This window comes from Grammomys surdaster, unplaced genomic scaffold (genome assembly GCF_004785775.1).
Source record: "Grammomys surdaster isolate TR1022 unplaced genomic scaffold, NIH_TR_1.0 126271, whole genome shotgun sequence".
Taxonomy (NCBI): domain Eukaryota; kingdom Metazoa; phylum Chordata; class Mammalia; order Rodentia; family Muridae; genus Grammomys; species Grammomys surdaster.
Window position 1 is genome coordinate 10,716,029 of NW_021621071.1, and position 21,189 is coordinate 10,737,217.

The window sequence follows — 21,189 nt, forward strand, 5'->3', positions numbered from 1 at the left end:
GATGCCCGCCTGTCTGTGTGTGCTTCAGTAATGAGCTGTCATATGTGACAACGCTTAGTTCTTAGGTGATCAAGTAGGAGCAGGCGCATGCCCGGGCAGGTGACAGCTGCTGACATGAGGACAGACAGACTGAAGCACAAAAGAAACAACCTTTTCCTATTCTTGAAACTATTTTTTTTTTTAACTAAAAGAGCATCTTATTAAGAAGATGCTACATGGGTATGAACTGAAAATCATTTTCTATTCCCCCCTCGCCCCACCCAGGCTTCAGAGATGCCCACTGGAAACACCATGCTACACATTCTTCAAGACGGTATTATACAGAAATAAATGTGAATGTATTTGTGATCAATTGATAAATCTTTGTATTATTATATAGGTAGTGTGTATCGTCTTCTAAAAACAAAACTAAATTGTGCCAACAGTTGGCCCCTTATAATTTCTGTTTGTGAGGGTTCCTTTCTACAGTGCTACAAAACACAACTCAGGTATAATTGATATGTCCACTTTCCAGCCCAACACCCATAGCCGCCAAGATAACTCTATCGGGCATCTTGCTACAGACAGGTGGTTGGCTCACCCAGGAAGACATCACCCTCCCTTTCTCTTTTAAGCTGCCTTCGTATCCCAGCACCTGTAGAAAGTACATAGCAACCCTCCGAGAGAATTCTGCGAATGCCATGATGCTGTGAAAAAAAAAATGCTCAGAATTTTAGACGCCAGATTTCCTCTTTGAACTTCTGTCAAAAGTTGCTGTACTCTGCTTTATATCAGGGTTGTGTGGGGCTTGTTGTTTTAGCAAGTCTGGTGCTCTGAGGGGGTCAAGGTCTGTTGTTTTTTTTTTCTTGTTCTAGGTCAGTTGTTTTTTTGTTCTAGGCCAGTGCCGGGTATTTAGTAAATCTTATGGAATGAGTGAATAAATTGATGAACAGATGAATGAGGCTAGAAACACAGTGATACAGCTGAACCACACACAGGAAGCATTCTGGACAATGGATGGGAGAATTCTCAGAGTAAACATAGCGACTCCTAGCACACTATAGCCAACATTTATCATGCAGTGCGAGCATATTTTTTATTAGAAAAAATTTAAAAACATACCTATTCTAAACGAATAAACTTATTTAAAATTTAGGAGGGGATAAAATTTCACTTCTTGGATGAACTTCCTATAAAGATACACTATGACTGTTAAAAATATCTGACCTTGTGTACACAAAGTATGTTTCTTCCTCCTTCTTAAAGCCCAAAAGTTATTCAATCATAGATTTCTTTTTTTTTTGTTTGTTTGTTTGGTTTTTTCGAGACAGGGTTTCTCTGTGTAGTCCTGGCTGCCCTGGAACTCACTCTGTAGACCAGGCTAGCCTCGAACTCTCAAACTCAGAAATCCGCCTGCCTCTGCCTCCTAAGTGCTGGGATTAAAGGTGTGCGCCACCACCGCCCGGCTCAATCATAGATTTCTTTGAGACAGGATTTTGCTTTGTAGCCTAACTAGCAATGAACTCTGAGGCTGCTCCTCCTCCTTAGATGTCAGAGGGCTGAAATTACAAGGTGTCACGTGCCACCACAGCTGGCTTAAATTCAGGTGCGTGTGAGTGTGTGTGTATGTTTGTGTGTATATGTGTGTGTATGTGTGTGTGAATGTGTGTGGATATGTTGTGTGTGTGTATTGTGAGCATGTTTGAGTGTGTGAGAGTTTTGTTGTGAGTATGTTGTATGTATTGTGAGTGTGTGCATGAATATGTGGTGTGTGTGAGTGTGCGTGAGTACGGGTGTGAGTGTGTGCATGTGTATATGTGTGTGAGCGTGCACGCATGTGCACGTTGTACACACAGGACAGAGGGGGACTTTGGCTGTCTTGCTGCACCCCTTTTCACCTTATTCCCTGAGACAGGAATTCTCACCAACCCAGAGCTAGGCTAGCAGCCAGTAAGTCCCAGGCATCCTCCTGTTTCAGCGCCTCAGCACTAGGGTTACAGGAGCACAATACCTCGGACAGCTTTGTTTGCCAGGGATATGAACTCAGGTCCTCACGCTTGGTCAGTAAGGGTAAAGGCTCTCACCTCCTTAGATAGCTCTCTAGTACCAATAATTTTTAAATAACGTTTTATATACCTCTAAAAATACAATATAATGTCTCCTGCTGGAGAAAAGTGAACAGAAAAACTGTTGTTGCTGCTGCTGCTGCTGCTGCTGCTGCTGCTGCTGCTGCTGCTGCTGATGATGATGATGATGATGTTATAACACAGGCTACTACTTTCTCTGTAGTCTAAGCTGGACTCGCATTCACTAGTAGCCTAGGCTGGCCTCATGTTCATTGGAACCCTCCTGCCTTAGTCTCTGAGTGCTGGGATAACAGGCATTTGCCCCCACAACAAACAAAACAATTGTTCAGAAGGGGGAAAATGTCCTCATAGCAGGACACATTGCTGTTTCAACTGCTATGGAAAATCCTCACTCCCGGGGAAGCTGCGTTATGACAGAATTGGTTCCCACGTTGGCTCTCAGCTGGTATTTGACAGGAACAACCTGTAGAGGGCGTCCTTACACCAAGAGCCATAGAGGTCTGAGCAATATTATGGAAGAAAAACCTTCAACGAAAACCACATTCTAAGTCCAAAAAAAAAAGTCTATTGTGTTGCGAAATTATTACCTGTAACTGAATGACGCTGGCTTTACAATATTAAAAGGCTATAAGTTTGTCTAATATAGTAAAACACTATACAAATGAATATTCACTGCAACAATAAAATAATAAAATAAAATGTTGGGGGAAAAGATTTTTTTCTTTTTGAGACAGAGTCCCAGATAGCCTAGGCTGGCTCCAAATTCCATATGTCAATCAGTATAACCGATGAGCTCCTGATGCCTCTGCCTCTACTTCCTTAGCTCTCAGATTACAGTGCGTGCGACCACAACCAGTTTTAAAGGAAGAATGACTGTTGCGCTTTTGAGGCAAACCGTCTTAACTGTGATTTGCTCACAACAGTGAGGACTCCTTAGGAGAAGGGGCTTTGAAGTTAGAGCGATTGTGACGTGAATTCCGGATTCCGGCTCCTGTCACTCACCAGCTGAATATCTGTGGTCAATTTACCAGACGTTTAAAGCTTGTTCCCCACCAGTAAAATGAGAATAGTTAACAGTAGCTGCCTCAAAGAGCGAGAAGAATTTTAAAAGTGAAGCTTCACGGTGTTCACAGTCACAGTGGACAGCCTACGTGTGTACCTCTCATACACAATACCCCCTTCCTTCCTATCTGTTGGATATCTGGACAGATTTCACAGTTGTAATTGATGTTCCTCCTCCTTCTCCTCCTCTTCCTCTTCCTCCTCCTCCAACTCTTCCTCCTCTCCCCCTCATTCATTCCTCTTCCTCCTCCTTCTTTTTTAAAATCTGCGTGTGACCTAAAACATTTGTTGAACATGCACACGTCCGAATCCGGGCTTCTGTTCTGTAGTTTCTGTTTGCTTTCCCCTGCCGAGAAACCCGCTGCTCTACAAAGGACTGAGTGGAACACACCCCAGCTCCAGAGTCTAGATCCTTGGGGGCGTTTGATGGAACGCCACTGGGTGCCAAAAAAAAAAAAAAAAGTAAACAAAGCTTTTCCAGAGTCTGAAAACTTCCTGTGTTTTTGAAAAACCGTTTGTTTGAGCTTTTTCTGTACATTCAAGGAGGCAGGCAAGAGGCAAAAAACAAACAAGCAAACAAACAAACAAACAAACAAACAAAACACCTTCCGTGCAGTAGGTAATGCTGCAAGCCGCTGCCAGCTTAAGTGCTCTTCCCACCAGACCCTCTGTCTTGCCCCCAAGCTCCTAAGATTTCAGAGACTGGGCATGCTAATTTTTTTTTTTTCAAAATGCAGTTTTAAGGGCAGTCCTACCGTCGTGGAGCAGGGATGGGGTGTGTGTGTGTGGAGTGCGGGGAGGGTGATAGGGATTACAGCTATTATCGAGGACCTAGGATGCAACCGGGTTATCAAGAAGACAAACCGCGCCACCTGTCGGGTATCTGTCCGGTGCAGAAATAAATGAACGCCCTGAGAGGACCAGAGCTTGAAGCAGTTGCACTAGCCTGTGGAGTCTCGGTATTTAACTTCCCAGGGAGAGCGCAAACTGTCAGCTGGAGAAGGCAGAGTTCGCAGACAGGCACACACAGAGATGCAGTTTGAAATGTAGTTCGAAGGGAAAGGATGGACTATGTGTGTTCAGTTAGCTCCGGGGTGAAACGGAATTTATCACCATCTTCGACCACCATTGAGCCCAGTTTATTTATTTATTTGTTTTTGCTCACAGCACCCCCGCCATTCACACCTGTCTCTTGGGGTGGCAGGAGGTCCGAGTGACGACCCAGAAGTCCCGCTGGGTGCGTTTCTCGGTTGTGTCCCCATCTTCATTCACCTGGCGCAGGCAAGCGAGCGAGCGGGGTCTCCCGGGTACCGCGGCCCCGCCCACCCGGCTCCACAGCGCCCCCTAGTGGCGGCCGCCTGCGCATCACCGGCCGCTCTCAGTGCTCGCCGGTGCCAGCAGTTCCCGCGGTTCCTCCCTCTCGAGTGTGATCCTCTAGCTGCTGGCGCTGCGGGACGTGCTGGCAACGCCAGCTTTGCCAGCCTCGTGTCTCTGCGGTCGCCTCTTTTTCCAGCCCCCCCTCCAGCCCCCCTTTCTGCGCGGCCGCGCATCCACTCCCTCCTTGCTCCCTCCTCTCCAGCTCTCCCAGGCTCACTCGTACCGGAGACTGGAGGCTTGCACGCCCAGTCGTTTAAGTGGGAACAGCTCCAGCCCCGCCAGCTGCAGCCAAGGCGAGAACTTCACAAGCTGCGCAGGTTGGGTCGCTGCGGCAGGAGTTGCACCACCAGCGAGGTCCTGAGCAGCATGGCCCGGAGAAGAGCCTTCCCTGCTTTTGCGCTCCGGCTCTGGAGCATCCTGCCTTGCCTGCTCCTGCTGCGAGCGGATGCAGGGCAGCCGCCGGAGGAGAGCTTGTACCTGTGGATAGATGCCCATCAGGCCAGAGTGCTCATAGGTAAGGTTCGGCGTCTGCACCTTCCCAGTGGTCCTCAGTTTCCCCACTAGAGCAGAGACACGTTCATTGAGTGTGTTTTAAAACAACTTCAGGGGTGATCGCCTCCTCCTTTTAAAATCAGGATTCTCCATTTAGAGGCTTATGAGATTCTTTCTCAAAAAGGCAAAGCCGACCCAACATTCCAATCCTGCTGTTGCTAGTCCTGACTGCAGATTTGTAACAGGAACCCAGCATTAGCCCCGGGTCACTCCACTGTGCTTTAGCAAGTTGTTTTTTGTTTTTTTTGTTTTCTGCAGACAAGGAAAATAACTCTGGTACTGTTGTTGGTATCAAAGGCAGGTGCTTTGTGAAAAGCAGTGACCTACACTGGTTCTCTGGAGTTTTGCCTTTCTGCATGAAACGTCTGTTTCTTAGAAACGCAACTAGTTTGATAGGTTTGTCTATTATTTACACAACAGGATTCGAAGAAGATATTCTGATTGTCTCCGAGGGGAGAATGGCCCCCTTTACACACGATTTCAGGAAAGCTCAACAAAGAATGCCGGCCATTCCTGTCAATATCCACTCCATGAATTTTACCTGGCAAGCTGCAGGGCAGGTAAGTTCTGATAACGGAGAGGTAGAGAAAAGTCACTCTTTAGTATTTCTAGTCTCTGGTGGCACGTAGCAATAATGATGGTGTGTGATGTAGTACCATTTACAGTTTTATACAAGCTCTTGTCTGGTTGCCAAAGCAAATAAGGGATCAGTTCCAACGTATTTAAAGTTGCCAAATAAATGGGAAACTCTAAGGGTCAATGTGCTCATAATCACTTTTTAAAAAGATTTGGTGTCATAAAGTTTTGAGTATAAGGACCACAAATATCCATATCATGGTGTTTCTGTCATCACTTATATTAAAAAAAATTAACAAAGTATTTAGAAGACTTTCAATACTAAGTGATAGTCATTTGTGGCATGATTTATACTTTACAACAAAATACGTTCATAGGTATTCTTGACATGTATTTTAAAAGGCTGATATGTTGAGTGTTGTGGATACCACACATTTCTTGTAGAAGTTTAGAGATTCAAAAAAAAAGTAATATAAAATTATGAAAAATAAAGACTACTGGTTTTCTAAAGCAACCACTCAAAATGCTTTCTTATTGAAATAAAAGAAAAAACAATCTATATTATTGACGTGTTCCTCTTAGTACTTAACATGCAAGTACCTTGTATGTTACCTTTTATAGATCTTCATGACAATATTAATGTCCTCCTATTTGGGAAGGGTAGAATGTTTGTGTGACTTTAAAATTGTCTAGAGGACAAGGGCATGTAATAAATTCTGCTCATTAGTTGGTAAAAATGTGTCTACTATGAAAACTATTGTAATTATAATTAGCTACACATTTTCAGTTTTTTTTTAAAGTTCTAAAATTACTTAAATAGCCATTTTCAAGAAGAATGCAATCAAGAAAACACTTTATAAAAAGCAACCATGCTAAATCAGGAAACCACTTTGGTTCACTGTAATTGCCTATTACAGTGCAGTCATGGCCATTTCAGCTGTCTTTTTATCCTCAAGATTGTTCTATTTTTAAAAGAATCTTTTAAAAATAGATCACATCCAGACTGTCAATGTTCCTTCTGCTACGATGTTTTTGTTGTTGTTTTGGATTTTTTTTGTTTTTGTTTTGTTTTGTTAAATGATGTTTGGTAGATTCAGGTGAGACATTTGATGGTCTGGTTTGCATAGAGTTGATTGAAGTTTCTGTTGTTCTTTTTCCTGCCTCCAATCCTTTCTTCATAGATATTTTATGTGCAGTTTTGTTTGGTACATTGGGAAATCACTAATGAATGACTGGCTTTTGATGGTTTCCTTTTCTTTCTCCCAAGTCTGTTTGCTGGTGGTTGACCACTTGTTATTGCACTCAACAGTCTATATTTTAAAGATGCCTTTTCATAATAATGTTAGAAAGTAGCTTAACCCCCACCCCACCAGATGGAAGGGGTTTGTAATTGAAGAATGGTAGAAAATGCCAAGCTCCCTCACACACACACACACACACACACACGCACACACACACACACTCACAGAAAGAGAGAGAAAGAGAGAGAGAGAGAGAGAGAGAGAGAGAGAGAGAGAGAGGAGAGAGAGAGAGAGAGACTTTCAAAGAATTAAAAGCAAAGGCTTCAATTCCATGCTGTCTCCTTGATTGCTTTGTAACACACGTATCTGCAAAACAGATTCCCATAGTTAGCAGTCTCAGGACTGTTTTCGGAGGGGTTAGGGGAAAGGTAGAACCATCTAAGGATGTAGTCTCTAGTATTTTGTTCCTTCCTGCTTAGATGTTGATTAAATGTATGGCTTATCTCTTTGGGCAGAAGGACAGTTATCCCTGGAGTAAGTTATTTGGTTTTCTAGGGAAAGATAACAATGTTACCCCTTAAGTAAGTTACTTTGCTCTCTATGGAGAGGTAACCCCAGCCCATTACACAGAATCTGAGTGCAGCATGGACAGACCTCCACAATGCCAAAAGAAGTGTGTTCTAAGTCTTATTTAAATATAACTAATTTTGCTCCATAAAATAATGTGACTCCAGCAGCAAACCTTTTGACATGCCAGGGGAATCTGAAGACGGGAAAAATAATGACTTCAATATCAATTAAGTCTCTTGAAAAGCATCCGTAGCTGATGCCAAACCACATCACAACATGAAAAATGAAAAGTTCATCCCATTATCTAGTTATTTAATCCACTTAGGCATTTCAACACTGCAAAAATGAAACATATCTGATTAATGAAATTTTAAGCTGTAAGCTCTTTTAGCAACATGTGGACAAAGGGGTTTTTTTTGTTTGTTTGTTTTTGTTTTTGTTTTAAATAGAAGGTACAAGACTTAGTAAAAGCAATAAGGAATCTTGTATTTCTAGAAAGTTTTGAGTCCAATCACCAAAAGTGTTGAGAACCATTTAAAGCATAGCCCACTAGCAACCTCAGAGAAATTCAAGGAGCAACTACCACGGGCTTCATTTTCCCATAGGGAATTGATCAGATGTTATGCAGGTGTTTCTGGTGTGTGGGGAATTGTGCAGACTCTCATGTTGAATGAGTTCGTGGGATGCCAAGCCAAACAGGCTGACTTTGGTGAGGAAAAGCTCAAAGGCAACCCTTCAGTGGGACAGTTTATTTCCAGAAACAAATCTTAAGAAAATTGAATACATGAATATACAATTAGCTGAAAAGTCACTTAGGGGTCCAGCGATCACAGAAGCATATGATGAAGCAATGGATATTTTAAGCATCATTTGACACCATGGGGAGATTTCTTAATAACAGATTAGTCAGTGATACAGCACATTTTGTTTGATTCTATTATAAATGGGTTGGCTGTCACAGGAAAACCCATTTGGTCAGCTTCCAATCTTTGAAAGCATAAGCAGTGTCATAGAGGGACTGGGAGATTTCGGTTTCCCCGCAGTGGGCATGTGTTGATCTGTCATCTAAAAAACTAGTTTCGTATTAGACGCATATGAATGGATGAGTTTATGTTGGATGAGTTTTAAGTTGTATGATGTTCTATGTTATAATAAACACCCCATCAATGTCAATATCCTGTATCATCTCTGTACTGCATATCATCAATATCTATTATTCCATATCATTTCTACACATCACCGAAGAAGACAGCAGAAAAGGTAGTTGTCAAGGTAGTCATCTATGGAGAGCCGGTATCTCACTAATGTTTATGTGGTCTTACTAGATTTGAGGTCCTAAAAAAACCCCACAATTTTGAAGTCTTCCCTGCCTGAAATCTTTCTACCTGAATTTCTTTTCTTATTTTTTGTTCTTTTATTTTTTATTTTTTTAGTTGGGTGGATAGTGGGAATGTTTGCCCCCATTTTCTCTTCCATATAAAACCCTCATTTTGTGGCCTGCCTTTTCTAACATGTTTTAGCTGGGAAGTTTCCATTGAAAAGGGGGTTAGGCTTAAAGGCTTCGCAGTCACGAAAGGGGGAAAACCCTTTACTGCCGGGTACAACTGTTTAACAGTTGTTATTTTTCAATGAGTCCGTGCCTCGTTCGTAGTCTCTAAATTTGAGGCAGGCAGAGGCCATAAACAACCATTTTGGTTTTCTAAATTAGGCGCTAATTAAACATTTTATTTGGAAAATAACACTTCCTAAACCCCAAGGCTTTCAAGTAAAAAATTTAATGGGAAGTTTCGTTAGACAAATTTGAACTCTAACTTTAGGACAACGGTGCTGAGTTCCACATGAGCAAACTTGGTGTGAGGCCAAAATGTTTTATGGATATAACTCCTATGAGTATAGATGAGATCTTTGTATATAAGGCTGATGCAGACTTGATCTTTTAATGATAACATGTCTATTACATGCAGAAACATGAGGACTCCAGGACACTAGAAATATAATGCTTAGATAATGAAGTTTATTGTGCATTTATTATTAGTTTTGGATGCATCTATTTTTATGTTACTTTTTATTTTTTTTCTTGTCTTTCTTTGTTTTTTTATTTTGGGGGGAGGGCATAGTTAATAAATTCATACGGAGTCATCAATACTGATGATCTTTCATTCTTTTTTTTCTTTTTCTTTCTGATCTTTCATTCTTATTATGACCAAAAGTCTGAATTTCTTAGTTGGATGACAAGGTCTGGGGTGAGATTGCTGTCCGAGGACTAAAAATTCTTTGGGTGAAGATAATCAGTCAATATGAACTTCAAATTCATCACCCGAATTACAGAGAAAGCTCTAACCATTGGCAGGTCTAGATCTGAAAGAAAGCTTTGGGAAATGTGGACCATATGGCTCTTACAGCTTCTAGAAGCCAATGGGCGTAGCTTCATTTCCACAGTATCTTAAGATGTCTACTGTCTTGGGCATGTATATATTTTAGAGGGCTTGGGTTTATCTACTACATACACATGCACCTTTGTGGTTTCTAATTTATGTGTGCATGGTGTGTGCACACATGAGCTCACGGGGGAGAGCCAGAGGACAATGAGCATCCTGTGCTCAGTCTCTTTATTCCCTTCAGACATGATCTCTTGTAGACCCTGGAACTAGGCTAATAGCCAGCATGCCCCAGAAACTCTTGTCTCCACCCAGCATGCACAGGCATGCCTAGTTTTTCACATACATTCTGGAGACTGTAGTTTGGGTTCTCATGTTTCTGCAGCCAATGCTGCTCACGTTGACCCCACTTCCTCAGTCCCCTCCTCTATGGTGACACATGTCCATCAAGAATAGAAAACACTAGTCTGTCACTCAGTAGTCAAGCACCTGATACAAACGGTTTTGGAGTCAGTGCCCCACATTACCAAAAGCAACACGAATAGGTAATAGATATTCTGAGGTCGCAGCGTCTCAAAGGATGCATTTCTATCATGGAAACTTAATTATAACTGAGTTAATGGTTCTCATCCGCTCCCTATTGACCAAAATCAGTCTTGAACGGTTGAAATCTGATTAAAAACAATGATGATGACTAAAGTGCACAGCAAACATAAGCTCTTTGTCTGGGCTTGCTTTATAAATGAGTCCAGCCGGTCACACCCAGATTCATGGGGGGAAGCACCGCTAAGAAGCAGCACACCCATGCGCTCATGTGTGCACACACTATGCACACATGGCAAATACCATGCAGATATAACAAATAAATTTCAAAACCACAAAGGAGCATGTTTATGCAGTTCAGCCAGATAAACTCAAGTCCTCTAAAATATACACAATCCCAGGACAGTAGACATCTTAAAATACTGTAAATATGAAGTTACGCCATTGGCTTCCGGTGATTGTAAGAACTATACAGACCACATTACCAAACTACATTATCTGGGAGCAACCCAGGCCATTTCTCCAACAGCCAACTCCGGTGCTGGTTCATTTTGTTAAGAGTCAGAATGATTGTACTGCTACACTCCAGTAGCCAACTGGATGCTCTATGTCCATCAGTCAAGTGCCGTTGCCTTGACAGAGAGCCTCTGCTCCCAAGGCAGTGTTGACATGATGCAACACTGGTTCCATTGATTTTTTTTTTCCTGCAGTTGGCGGTCTCAAGTTCCCCATGAGAGTAGCTGCGTTCTGAAGACATGTAGTAAAGTGGGCTTCTCTTTGGCAACATCAGAGAATAGCAACAGGGTGTGTGTGTATGTGTGTGTGTGCGAATTTAATTCAAGAATGTCCTTCCATCTTCAAAGGTCCTTTCCCCAGCCTCTCCACCACAAGAACACTCTTAAGATGCCCCCTCTGGAGCCTCACATTTATGATGATACTTTTATTTCAATCCCTAGATCTTCTCTCTCTGCGTTTTCTGCTATTGGAGTTAGGAGTGTTTGAGGAGCCAGCTCTAACCCAGTGGTTCCATACCTTGGTACTCCTGGGACTTGCAGTCAAACTTAATGTGTCTTTACATCACCAAATGAAGGAAATACCTTGTTTTCTGACCCCTGTTGCAAAATTTCAAACAAGGACTATAGCTATGTTTACGTACCACGGGCATGATATTTTAAAGGAAGGTACACGTCTCAAAAGGACGGCTTTAAACCTTTAGTGTTAAGACTCTGGTCTGCCCTGGTCTTTGACGCTGCGCCGTGGACATGCCACTGGGGATCAAAGAGTAAGTGCAGAGAGCCCCTTTCATTTAGCAGAGCGGGCATGTGCCAGCCATCTGTCTCAGGGTTGATAGAAAACAGCAGTTGTTTCCTCGAACTTGAGCCAGAAAAAAAGGGGGAGGGGCTTTAGAGCTCAGAGGAGATGAGTTACAAGGTAACCTTGCAAGCCACATCTGGTTCTGTAGAGGTCTACATGACATAAATGTAAACTCTGTTGCGTCTCTCTCCCACGGCAGCGTCAAAGCACGTAAACAAACGCTGATATCCTTTTCTGCTTAGTCCTGCTTTGATTTGCTGTCACAGATAAAAGGTATTTTAAATTCCCACAGTGAAGCATGAAGGCCTTTTGTTTTAGGTTAAGATCATTTAACCCACCTGTCCTTGATAACTAGGAGGATGTTTGGAGGAAACCCTGTGGGGAAGCTGAGTGTACGACAACGGTTCTCCTTCTGTGGTCTGAGGATGAGGAGTGACCCAGGGCCTCGCTGACTGTAGTAGTTTAGCCAACTCGCTCCAGTGACACGAGAGTAACATGGTTACATGCCCAGGAAACTGAAGGAACGGGCATTGTCCTCACGCATAGCCTTTCCCTCTGACTCAAGCACCATAAGACACAGGGCACAAAACCAGGAAGGACCTCGGAGCTGAGGAGGTGAATATCCGTCACTCCAATCAGATAACAACTCAGATGGCATTGGGAAAGCACAGGCTTGACTGGGAACTCCAAAGAAATCCATGGCTTCTTGTAGGGAGGAAGGAGGCTCTCTAAGCAGGTGCTGTGTGAATTAATTCCCGGAAGGAGAAGTCAGCTCAGTCACTAAGAAAAATCCTAAGAGTTAGGATGTCCCAATGCTTGGCGGTCTCAAAGGAGAAGGTATGCTTCTGGTGATTGTGTGGTGTTTTAACGCTCATCTGAGGGGTAATGGGTAATGAAGAGGAGCTAAAGGTCAAAAGACAGAGGGGGATCTGGGAGCAAAGGAGTAGGAAGTAGAAGCCACTCCTGTACCGCGTTCCTCATCTGCTTGCCCTTCCTTTGAGAGAACGTGCTCGTTCACGCGGGGGATGCTTTGAGTAGTCTTCATTTATGTGTTGAATGATTGACGTCTTCTCCACCACTTAAATTCAGCTCTTTTTTTTTTTCATAGATTCTGGAAGAATTTGTGATAATTTCTCTCTTTTCTACCTCTCTTCCTCCTTGTACCCACTGATTTTGGTGGTTTGGGGATGGAACTATAAATGCCTTCTTACAAGCTCAGAGAGGTGGCTCAGTGGTTAAGGGCAGTTGCTGCTCTTCCAGAGGACCCAGATTTGTTTCCCAGCACCCACATGATGGCTCACAAATGTCTTCAACTCCAGTTCCAGGGGATTCTATATTATTTTCTGTCCTCCATAACACGTAGTACACAAACATACATTCATATGTACATACATACATACATAGATTCATACAGGCAAAACACTCATATACATAAAATAGAAATACATATAAAACTTTAAAATAGCTTTTCTTTTTTACGAGAATACAACTTAAGAAATGAATTTAATTTCCTAATGGAGTCTCAGCTTTGAACACACCACCACGAAGGGCTTATATAAGGAAACCAGTATGTTAATTTGAAGAAAACAAATGAGTTAGCTTGCCTTTTCAATCCCTATAAATACCCTGTAAATATAAACAAAAAGTAAACACAGGATTGTAATCAAGTTTGGCTGACAGCCTCCCCAATCGAAGAATAGGAAATTAGATACTGTTTGTGGGCTTATTTAACGTATGCTTGATTCTTCTAATATTTATTTTTCTTCTAAATTTTTATTGTTGCTCAAAACACAGTAAAAATCACAGCATTATAATCTCCGTCCTCATTTTCCTCAGACAGACACAGATGGTCAGTTTTCTGAGCCCTTTTTGGGATTTTATGGATGTCTCGGTCAATGTTCTACTGCTGTGAAGGGAAACCATGACCATGACAACCTTTTTCTTAATTTATCCTTTTATTGATTTGTCATGAATTTCACATCATGTATCCCAATCTCACCCTTCTCCCCATCCCTTCATACCTGCCCTCCACCCTTGCAGCCTCCCCTCCCCCCAAATGAAAAAACAAATCTCCTTCTGGAAGCTGTAGTATGTCACAGTGTGTCCCACAGCACCCCCTGTTCTCCACACTTCTTTATTTGCAAATGTTCATTGCAAGGTGTCATTGGTCTGGTTCAAGGCTTCTGCAGTACCATCAAGACTGGATCCTCACTGATATCCTGTTGTTGCTCTGTGTCATGGAGAACATGAAGCTTTGGAACTGTAGGACCAGCCACTTGACATGCCCCAGCAGCTCATAGATGGGGTCAATTAGGGTGGGGCCAACTGAAAGGCCTGGATCTGAGCTTGGGTGGTATCTGAGCTGGTCAGTCCACTAATTCTACCATACTTGCACCCTCAGGACTGGCTCACCCGCAAACCCTGAAACCAGGGCCAGCTTTACTGTTTCCTGGTTAAGAGGGGAAGCGGGGCCAGCTCTCCTGAGGGGTAGGGCCAGCTCTCCTGTTCTCACAACCCTAGGACCAGCCCTTCATGATGCCCAAGAGAGGGATGGGGCCAGTTCTGCACAACACTCGGATATCAATATGGCCCATGCGGCAGTCCAGACAGGGACATCTTCCTGGCCCTTGGTGGTAACAGACCCCTGCTACTTCAGGATCAGGGACCAGACATGGCCCTCAGTGGCAGCACATGCTAGGACCTCGCCCTGGCCTTAGGCAGCATCCCCAGCCACTCAGTACACTTGAGTCTTTCCCTCCCTCTCTTCATCGCCACACAAGCTTCTGCTTCTCTTTCTCTTCCGTCTCCCCACCACTCACTTGTTCATCATGCCAGGGGCCTCTGGGCATCTGAAGTTGTCTCAGGAGTGTGATGCCCCCCACCCTTGTGCCATATGGCAGAGGTGATCTCAGACGTGGTCTACCCACCTGGGCTGTGAGGTATGGAATTGGGGTCATCTCAGGCACAGGGCTGGGGGAGGTCACATGGCAACTCTTATAAAGGAAAGCATTTAACTGGTTTAGTCCATTATTGTCATGGCAGGAGCATAACAGCACACACGAATGTAGACATGAGTCTGGAGAAGGAGCCGAGAGTTCTACATCTAGAGATCCACAGGCAGCAGGAAGAGAAGACACTGGGCTTGGCTTGAGCATTTAAAATGCCAAAGCCCTCCCCCAGTGACACGTTTCCTCCAGCAAGGCCACACCCACTCCAACAAGGCCACACCTCCTAACCCACCAAGTAGCACCCTTCCCTAATGACTAAACTTTTAAATCTATGAGCCTATGGGGACCATCCCTATCCAAACTAGAACAAGAGTAGATGAATTTGATGAAAGAATCTTGCAAATGATCAAACAGTATTTAAAACCCCTGAGTAAAATCTCACAGAGGTAGCTGTGTGGTACTGCCCAAGTCAAAACAGCGCAGGGGTAAGTGCTTAAGTCACCAATGTGAGAAAGCAGAGGCTATCGTCTCTGTGTCTTGGCCAGAACTTAGAGCACACTTTGGGAGAAATATGGGATAAAGAACCCTCAAGAAAATATCATCCAATTAGAGAGATGTATGAACAGGTTACACTGACGGCGCGTGGAATGTGGTATTGAAGAAGGAATTATGTGAGTGCAGACAACTATAGAACATACTGACTACTGAATTATCTGAGCAAAAATAAGGCAAATGGATGGCCTAGGGTGAGACATATCGACAGAAATGTGGTCCTCTGGGTCTCTGGTACTCTAGCTGGCTAACATGGGTAGTCTGATGTAGGTAGTGGAACAGGAAGTGATCCTAGGTGACTCTATCAAGTCACTGCCTCTAGGTCTGGTCCATAGAGAATGGCCAGCCAGTCCGCAGAGTACTGGACATCCTCACACTATCTTGGTAGCAGGTTGAGAAGCACTCAACTGCAAAGATATCTGGGAGCAAAGGAGAAGATCGTGGATGGTCAGGACGGAAGTAGATTGGAGAAAAATTAAGCTATAAAACTCCGAAAGTCATAGTCCTGGGAATAAGGGGTCACTTCCTCTCTGCTGTGCTCCAGTCAGTATCCTGTCAGCCTTTCTGTCACACATACACACACACACTCATACACCCATACATAAAGAAATATGCACACACATACACACACACAGACACACACACACACGTATATACACACACAAACACACACAGACACTTGCACACACACATACATACAGGAACATACATACATACATACAAAGAGACAGACACATGCACACACACACACACACACATATACACAGACAGACACACACACACATGCATGCTCAAACACATACACACAGACATGTGGATACAGACATACACACAGACATATGTACACACACATACACACATACACACAGACAGGCACATACACACAACACACATACATGTACACTCATATACACAGACACATGCACACACATATACACAGACACATGCACACACATACACACAGACACATACACACAGACACATGCACACAGACACATGCACACAGACACATGCATACATACGCATATATACATACATACAGACAGACAAGCACACACACACAATGCACATGTGCACATACAAACACCACCCCTAAATGCCTGCTTTTTCCCACTTCAGGACTTTTGTACCTAAAATTCCTCTTGTTCAGAATTTACTTCCTGCAGAATTCTGCATGGCCCTCTCACTTTGACCCCTATTTATACCTCACCTCCTCGAAGAGACTTTCCTAAAACAGCCACTCCACCGTTCCCTACACTCTGAGTACTCCTTCTCAGCTTAGAATGATGGAGGCGCTTGGTTACACTTGGCTTTAATTGTCTGGCTCTCTGTTCCCTGTGAGCTCATGAAAACAAGAACTGTTTGTTTACTGTGTATCTCCTGATGGCAGTACATCCTGGCTCCTAGCTCACAGTTGATAATTCTATGTTGGACAAATAAAGGAGGCATGTCTAATTACTGTCCCTCCACAGATAAGGCAACCCAGTCACAGAAGAGCCAAGATCACTCCACTAATAAACAGCAGAGTCAGGATTCAAGCCCAGATCCTTTAGGAAAGTACCTAAACTTTGGACTTTAGTGTGAACACTAAACCCCGCTATGACCACAGAGCTTTGGAAACAGAGGTGGAAGCAGCTGGCTTGGGCTGGGGGAACAGGGTATAGGTAACAATGGAAAGGAAGTTCATGAAGCTGATCAGTCAGGGAAGAGTGAGGCTTAGAGGAAGCCCTGGCATAGGGAGAGTCAGAGGAATTGCAGAAATGCATTCTGGGAGAGAAGTACACCCTGCCTGAGTCTGAATTTAGCATATGGAAGAGAGAATATTCGGTGTGGGAGGAGCACATGGAGGAGGACATGAGGCAGGGCATTTGATCAAGGTAAGAAATCCCGGAGCTGTAGGAGAGGTCACATGGCCCATCTGTGCTCTGGTGATTACGTATCAGGAGTGTGGTTTCAGTTCCATCTGAACTCTACCAAAGTCTCCAGCATGAATTTATCCCTACAGTAAAACATCTCTAGCCAGTGAACATAATGACATCTTATACAGAATAAACCATCTATCTCCAGCTTTAGAAGGCACCAGGATTCTTTCCTCTTCCAAGGTTGTATTTATTGCTGCTTCAAAGTATTCATTTTTTTCTTATTCTGTGTCAAGAATAATAGTCATTAGTGGCCTAGAATGTAGCACAGTAGCAGACTGCTTACCTAACATCCACAAGGCCCTGGGTTCATTCCCAACATCCAGAGAAATAGAAGCCAATCCTTACCACAGCCTCCGTCAGGTACTCTCGTGGACCGTCTATGAAGTGCCTCTCACCAAATCCTCACAATGCCTCTAGGGTACTGTACTAGTTACTATTGCCATCATTGTGATAAAATACCTGAAGAAGCAACTCAGGGGAAGAAGCTTTGTCTTGTCTCATGGCTCAGAAGGTCTGGTGGAGTCTCTGGTGATAGAAGCCCTTCCCGTCTTGGCATATCTGGAGCAGAGGAGCAGAGCTGCAACCAGAAGAAAATACCACCTTCAAGGCCCACCCCTGCAACCCACTTCAACTAGCTAGCCCACAGTTCCAAGTGTTCTACAAGCTCCTGAAACAGAGTCACCAAGTAGGGACTATGTGTTCAAACACAGGAGCCCTCGGGGGAGCTTAGACATTCAAAGCATTACAGGTAGGTGGCTTGGCTCTCCTCATCTTACAAAAAGGAAAGGCCAGTATAAAGTAGTCAAGCTACTGACCAAGTGCACACTGCTAAGAATACATCTGCATATGGAAGCGTAAAAACATTCTGTGTGTTCCAGAAGCCTTCCTCAGATCTGCTCTATTCATTCCAAAAATCAACAATCCAGAGAACACACTCATGCTTCCTGTATCTAAGTACAGGAGCTGTAAATTTGGATCGATACAACTGCCTTCAAGAGAGGAAAGACGCTGACATTTCTGAGGCAATCGTAACAATAGTGATATGTCCTCCAGGTCAACATGGATACAATGTTTCCTTGCACTTGAGACTCTCATCAAAGAGGTCAGTGGGGCTGAAATCCAGCCCACATTCTGCTTCTCCAGCTTTTTACTCTAGCACAAAGCTATCCCTGATCAGAGGAAGCTCTTTCATCCGGTTAGCGGAGAACTCCAAACAAGCCAGCTGTGTTTCCACGGATGTCCTGAGGGAGGCGCTATGAGGGCTTAACCCCAGAGGTGTTTTTTTTTTTTTCTACCGTTCAGGTAAATTAACAAACATGTACATTCTAGAGATGACATTGCTAAGCAGTCAAGATCTGAGTGGCATCTGGAAAGATGCAGAGGAGGCAGGGAGTGGTCAAGGCAGGGATTGTTAGTGGACTCTTGAACTATTATGAGGAGCCCATGGGAAGGCACACAGACGTGAGAATCATTGGTGTATTTGCAGAATAACAATTACTATGAGTGGTTAGAGCTTAAAGAATCGAAACCGAGGCGTGTGTGTCTAAAAACGTAAATTTAGGAAAGGTTATGATCGTTATTTGTACGCCATAGTGGACATTATGTTGTAGACGATGAATGAGAAGTCACTGAAAATTTAAAAGTAAATGGCGTGGTGTCTGAGTGAGGGATAACGGTTGAGAGATGGAAGTCTGACTGGAGGCTTGGGGCCACTTAGGAAATTATTTGACAAGTGGCCACACACAAAGTAAGGAGGGCCAAGTAGGACATAGAGGGAGGGAGGATTCCAGTCCTTCTCCGTCGGTATAAGTAACTGTGCATGATATTAATGCAAATAAGAGATTAGAAGATGACTTTAGGTGGCTTAGTGGATGGCAGTGTAGTTAGAGGATCGAGCATTTGAGATGCAAAGACAATTAGATTCCATCGGACGCTTGGGTATTTTCCACACCGGCTGGCAAAGTCCGGTAGACACTTGAAAAATATGAATCTAGAGTTAAGACGTGATGTGAATGACAGAAGTACCAAGTTTTGAAGGTTAACTCCTTCCTATCCTTTCTTTTCCCCTTTCTTTCTTTTGACCTCAATTCAATATTTAGTAAGGTCCTACCTAACGCCCAAGCCTATGACCAACACTGAAAAGCTTGGAGTGTGTTGAATGTGAAGCTTTCTCTCATGTAGTTCACAGTCCAATATGGAAACAGGTATGACCTAAAATAACAGCAATACGCTATCTACATCTTGTAATTACAGGATGAGTAAGGCACAGAGAAAGTCCTGGGGAGGGAGCACTGGCCGGGTAGAGATGGCGAGTTAAACATGGCATTCATTCCATGAGACCCTACGTGGATCGCGCGGGTCACGTGGGTCACGTGGATCATGTGGATCGTGCGGGTCACGTGGATCGCGTGGGTCATGTGGAGCGCGTGGGTCACGTGGAGCACGGTTCACTCCATTTCGTGACTTGTATGTCCTTGAGCCTTGAGGATTCTGCCTTCCACTCGCCACAAGCATTTGGACTGGGATTTGACTAAGGTCGTCACTATCGCTAGGTGGCAGAGCAAATTAACTCTCCTAGGCAAGCCACCTGGAAATACTCATGATCAACCAGTTTGTGGAAGGCAAAGATGAGCCTGAACAAACTTGGTACCATGCTTGCTTCTAGGACCGCTCGAGGGTTGACCATAGTTGTCCCAGTCAGAGGATTTGCCTCTGCCGCTAAGTCCAAGTGAGACCCTTTTCTTTCAATGACAACGAGACGATCCCCTGCAGACTTGCAGAATACTCTGGTGTTTGGTTTTACAGTACTTCGTGAAGTCATTTGACCCCCTCCACCATTAAAATTCACTTTAATTGTATTCATTAAGCAATATTTGGTAATGACTCATTAATTGTTCATTATTAATATTGTCAATAATTAATAACATTAATTTCTATTTCCACTTAGAAGCTGGTTAAGACTGAAGATTGTGTTTATGTCATTATTGTTTAAAGCAATGTGAACTATTTCGTAGGGGGGTTATTTTCTACCTCAACATCTTTTGAGCTTGAACCTTTCCATGGTTTGAGATTGAACTCCATCTCTAGATACCTTAGACCTCAATCCTGCAGCTTAGGTCTCCTTAGATGTCAAGTCACAGCGTTTGGGCCAGGCCTTAAATTCTTTCAGTGACCTTTGTCTCCGTTTTCCAGGCAACTTCATAAAAAGTTCTACCTTTCCGTGCATGCTGGAGGCTGTCACAGACCGCCAGGAGCACCAGATCCCAATCAGGGCTCTGCTAAGATGCCCGGGTGGGTCTCAATTAAAATTCCCAGTTTCAGCCTGCTCCCCATTTTCTGGAGTCTGTGGGTTAAAGTTTAACCTCTTTCTCATTTGAGACTAGACTCTAGGGCTGGAGAGATGGCTCAGTGGTTAAGAGCACTGACTGCTCTTCCAGAGGTCCTGAGTTCAATTCCCAGCAACCACATGGTGGCTCACAACCATCTGTAATGGGATCTGATGCCCTCTGGTGTGTGGTATGTGTAGTGACAACTATAGCATACTCAAATACATAAAATAAATAAACAATTAAAAAAAAAGAAAGAAAGAGACTAGACTCTAGACTCCCATTCCCTTCTCTGTGCCAAACATGCTATCCGTGTAATCAGGTTTATATTTCTTCAACCCCAACTTCTATATTTTTATCAAAAGTACAACACTCTCTTAGGATAGACTTTACTAGGACTCATTTACTTGCTGTGCTCTGATAAGCGAGGAGCTGCTTTGATAGAGTTAGAGATTAGCTCTTACGATTTCGAAAGCATCTTTCTGCTCTGTGATATTGATGCGAGAAAGAAGGGGGTGCTGGAGAGATGGCTCAGCGGTTAAGAGCACTGGCTGGCTTTGCAGAGGGTACCAGGTCTGATTCCCAGTCATTGACGAAGTAGCTCACAACCATCTGTAACTCCAGGCCAGGGCCTCTGACACTGCTGCCTTCCACGTGTGCCAGACATACATCTGGTGCACAGACATACGTGCATACAAAACTCTCATGCATATAAAATAAAAGTAAATAACTCATTTAAGAGGAGGAGGAGGAGGAGGGGGA

The 21,189-nt window shown here is 43.7% G+C and overlaps 1 protein-coding gene across 2 annotated transcripts in view; it reads left to right on the forward strand.

The window, feature by feature from the left end:
* Positions 1–4,533: 4,533 nt before the first annotated feature.
* Positions 4,534–21,189, forward strand: part of Wif1 (WNT inhibitory factor 1) — a 71,009-nt gene continuing 54,353 nt past the window's right edge. The window contains exons 1-2 of one of the 2 annotated variants that reach the window (XM_028759105.1): positions 4,534–5,019; positions 5,478–5,617. In XM_028759105.1, the coding sequence (XP_028614938.1) occupies positions 4,872–5,019; positions 5,478–5,617 (288 nt within the window). In that variant the 5' untranslated portion in view covers positions 4,534–4,871. The remainder of the gene's footprint in view (positions 5,020–5,477; positions 5,618–21,189) is intronic. The other variant, XM_028759106.1, reaches the window with a different exon arrangement.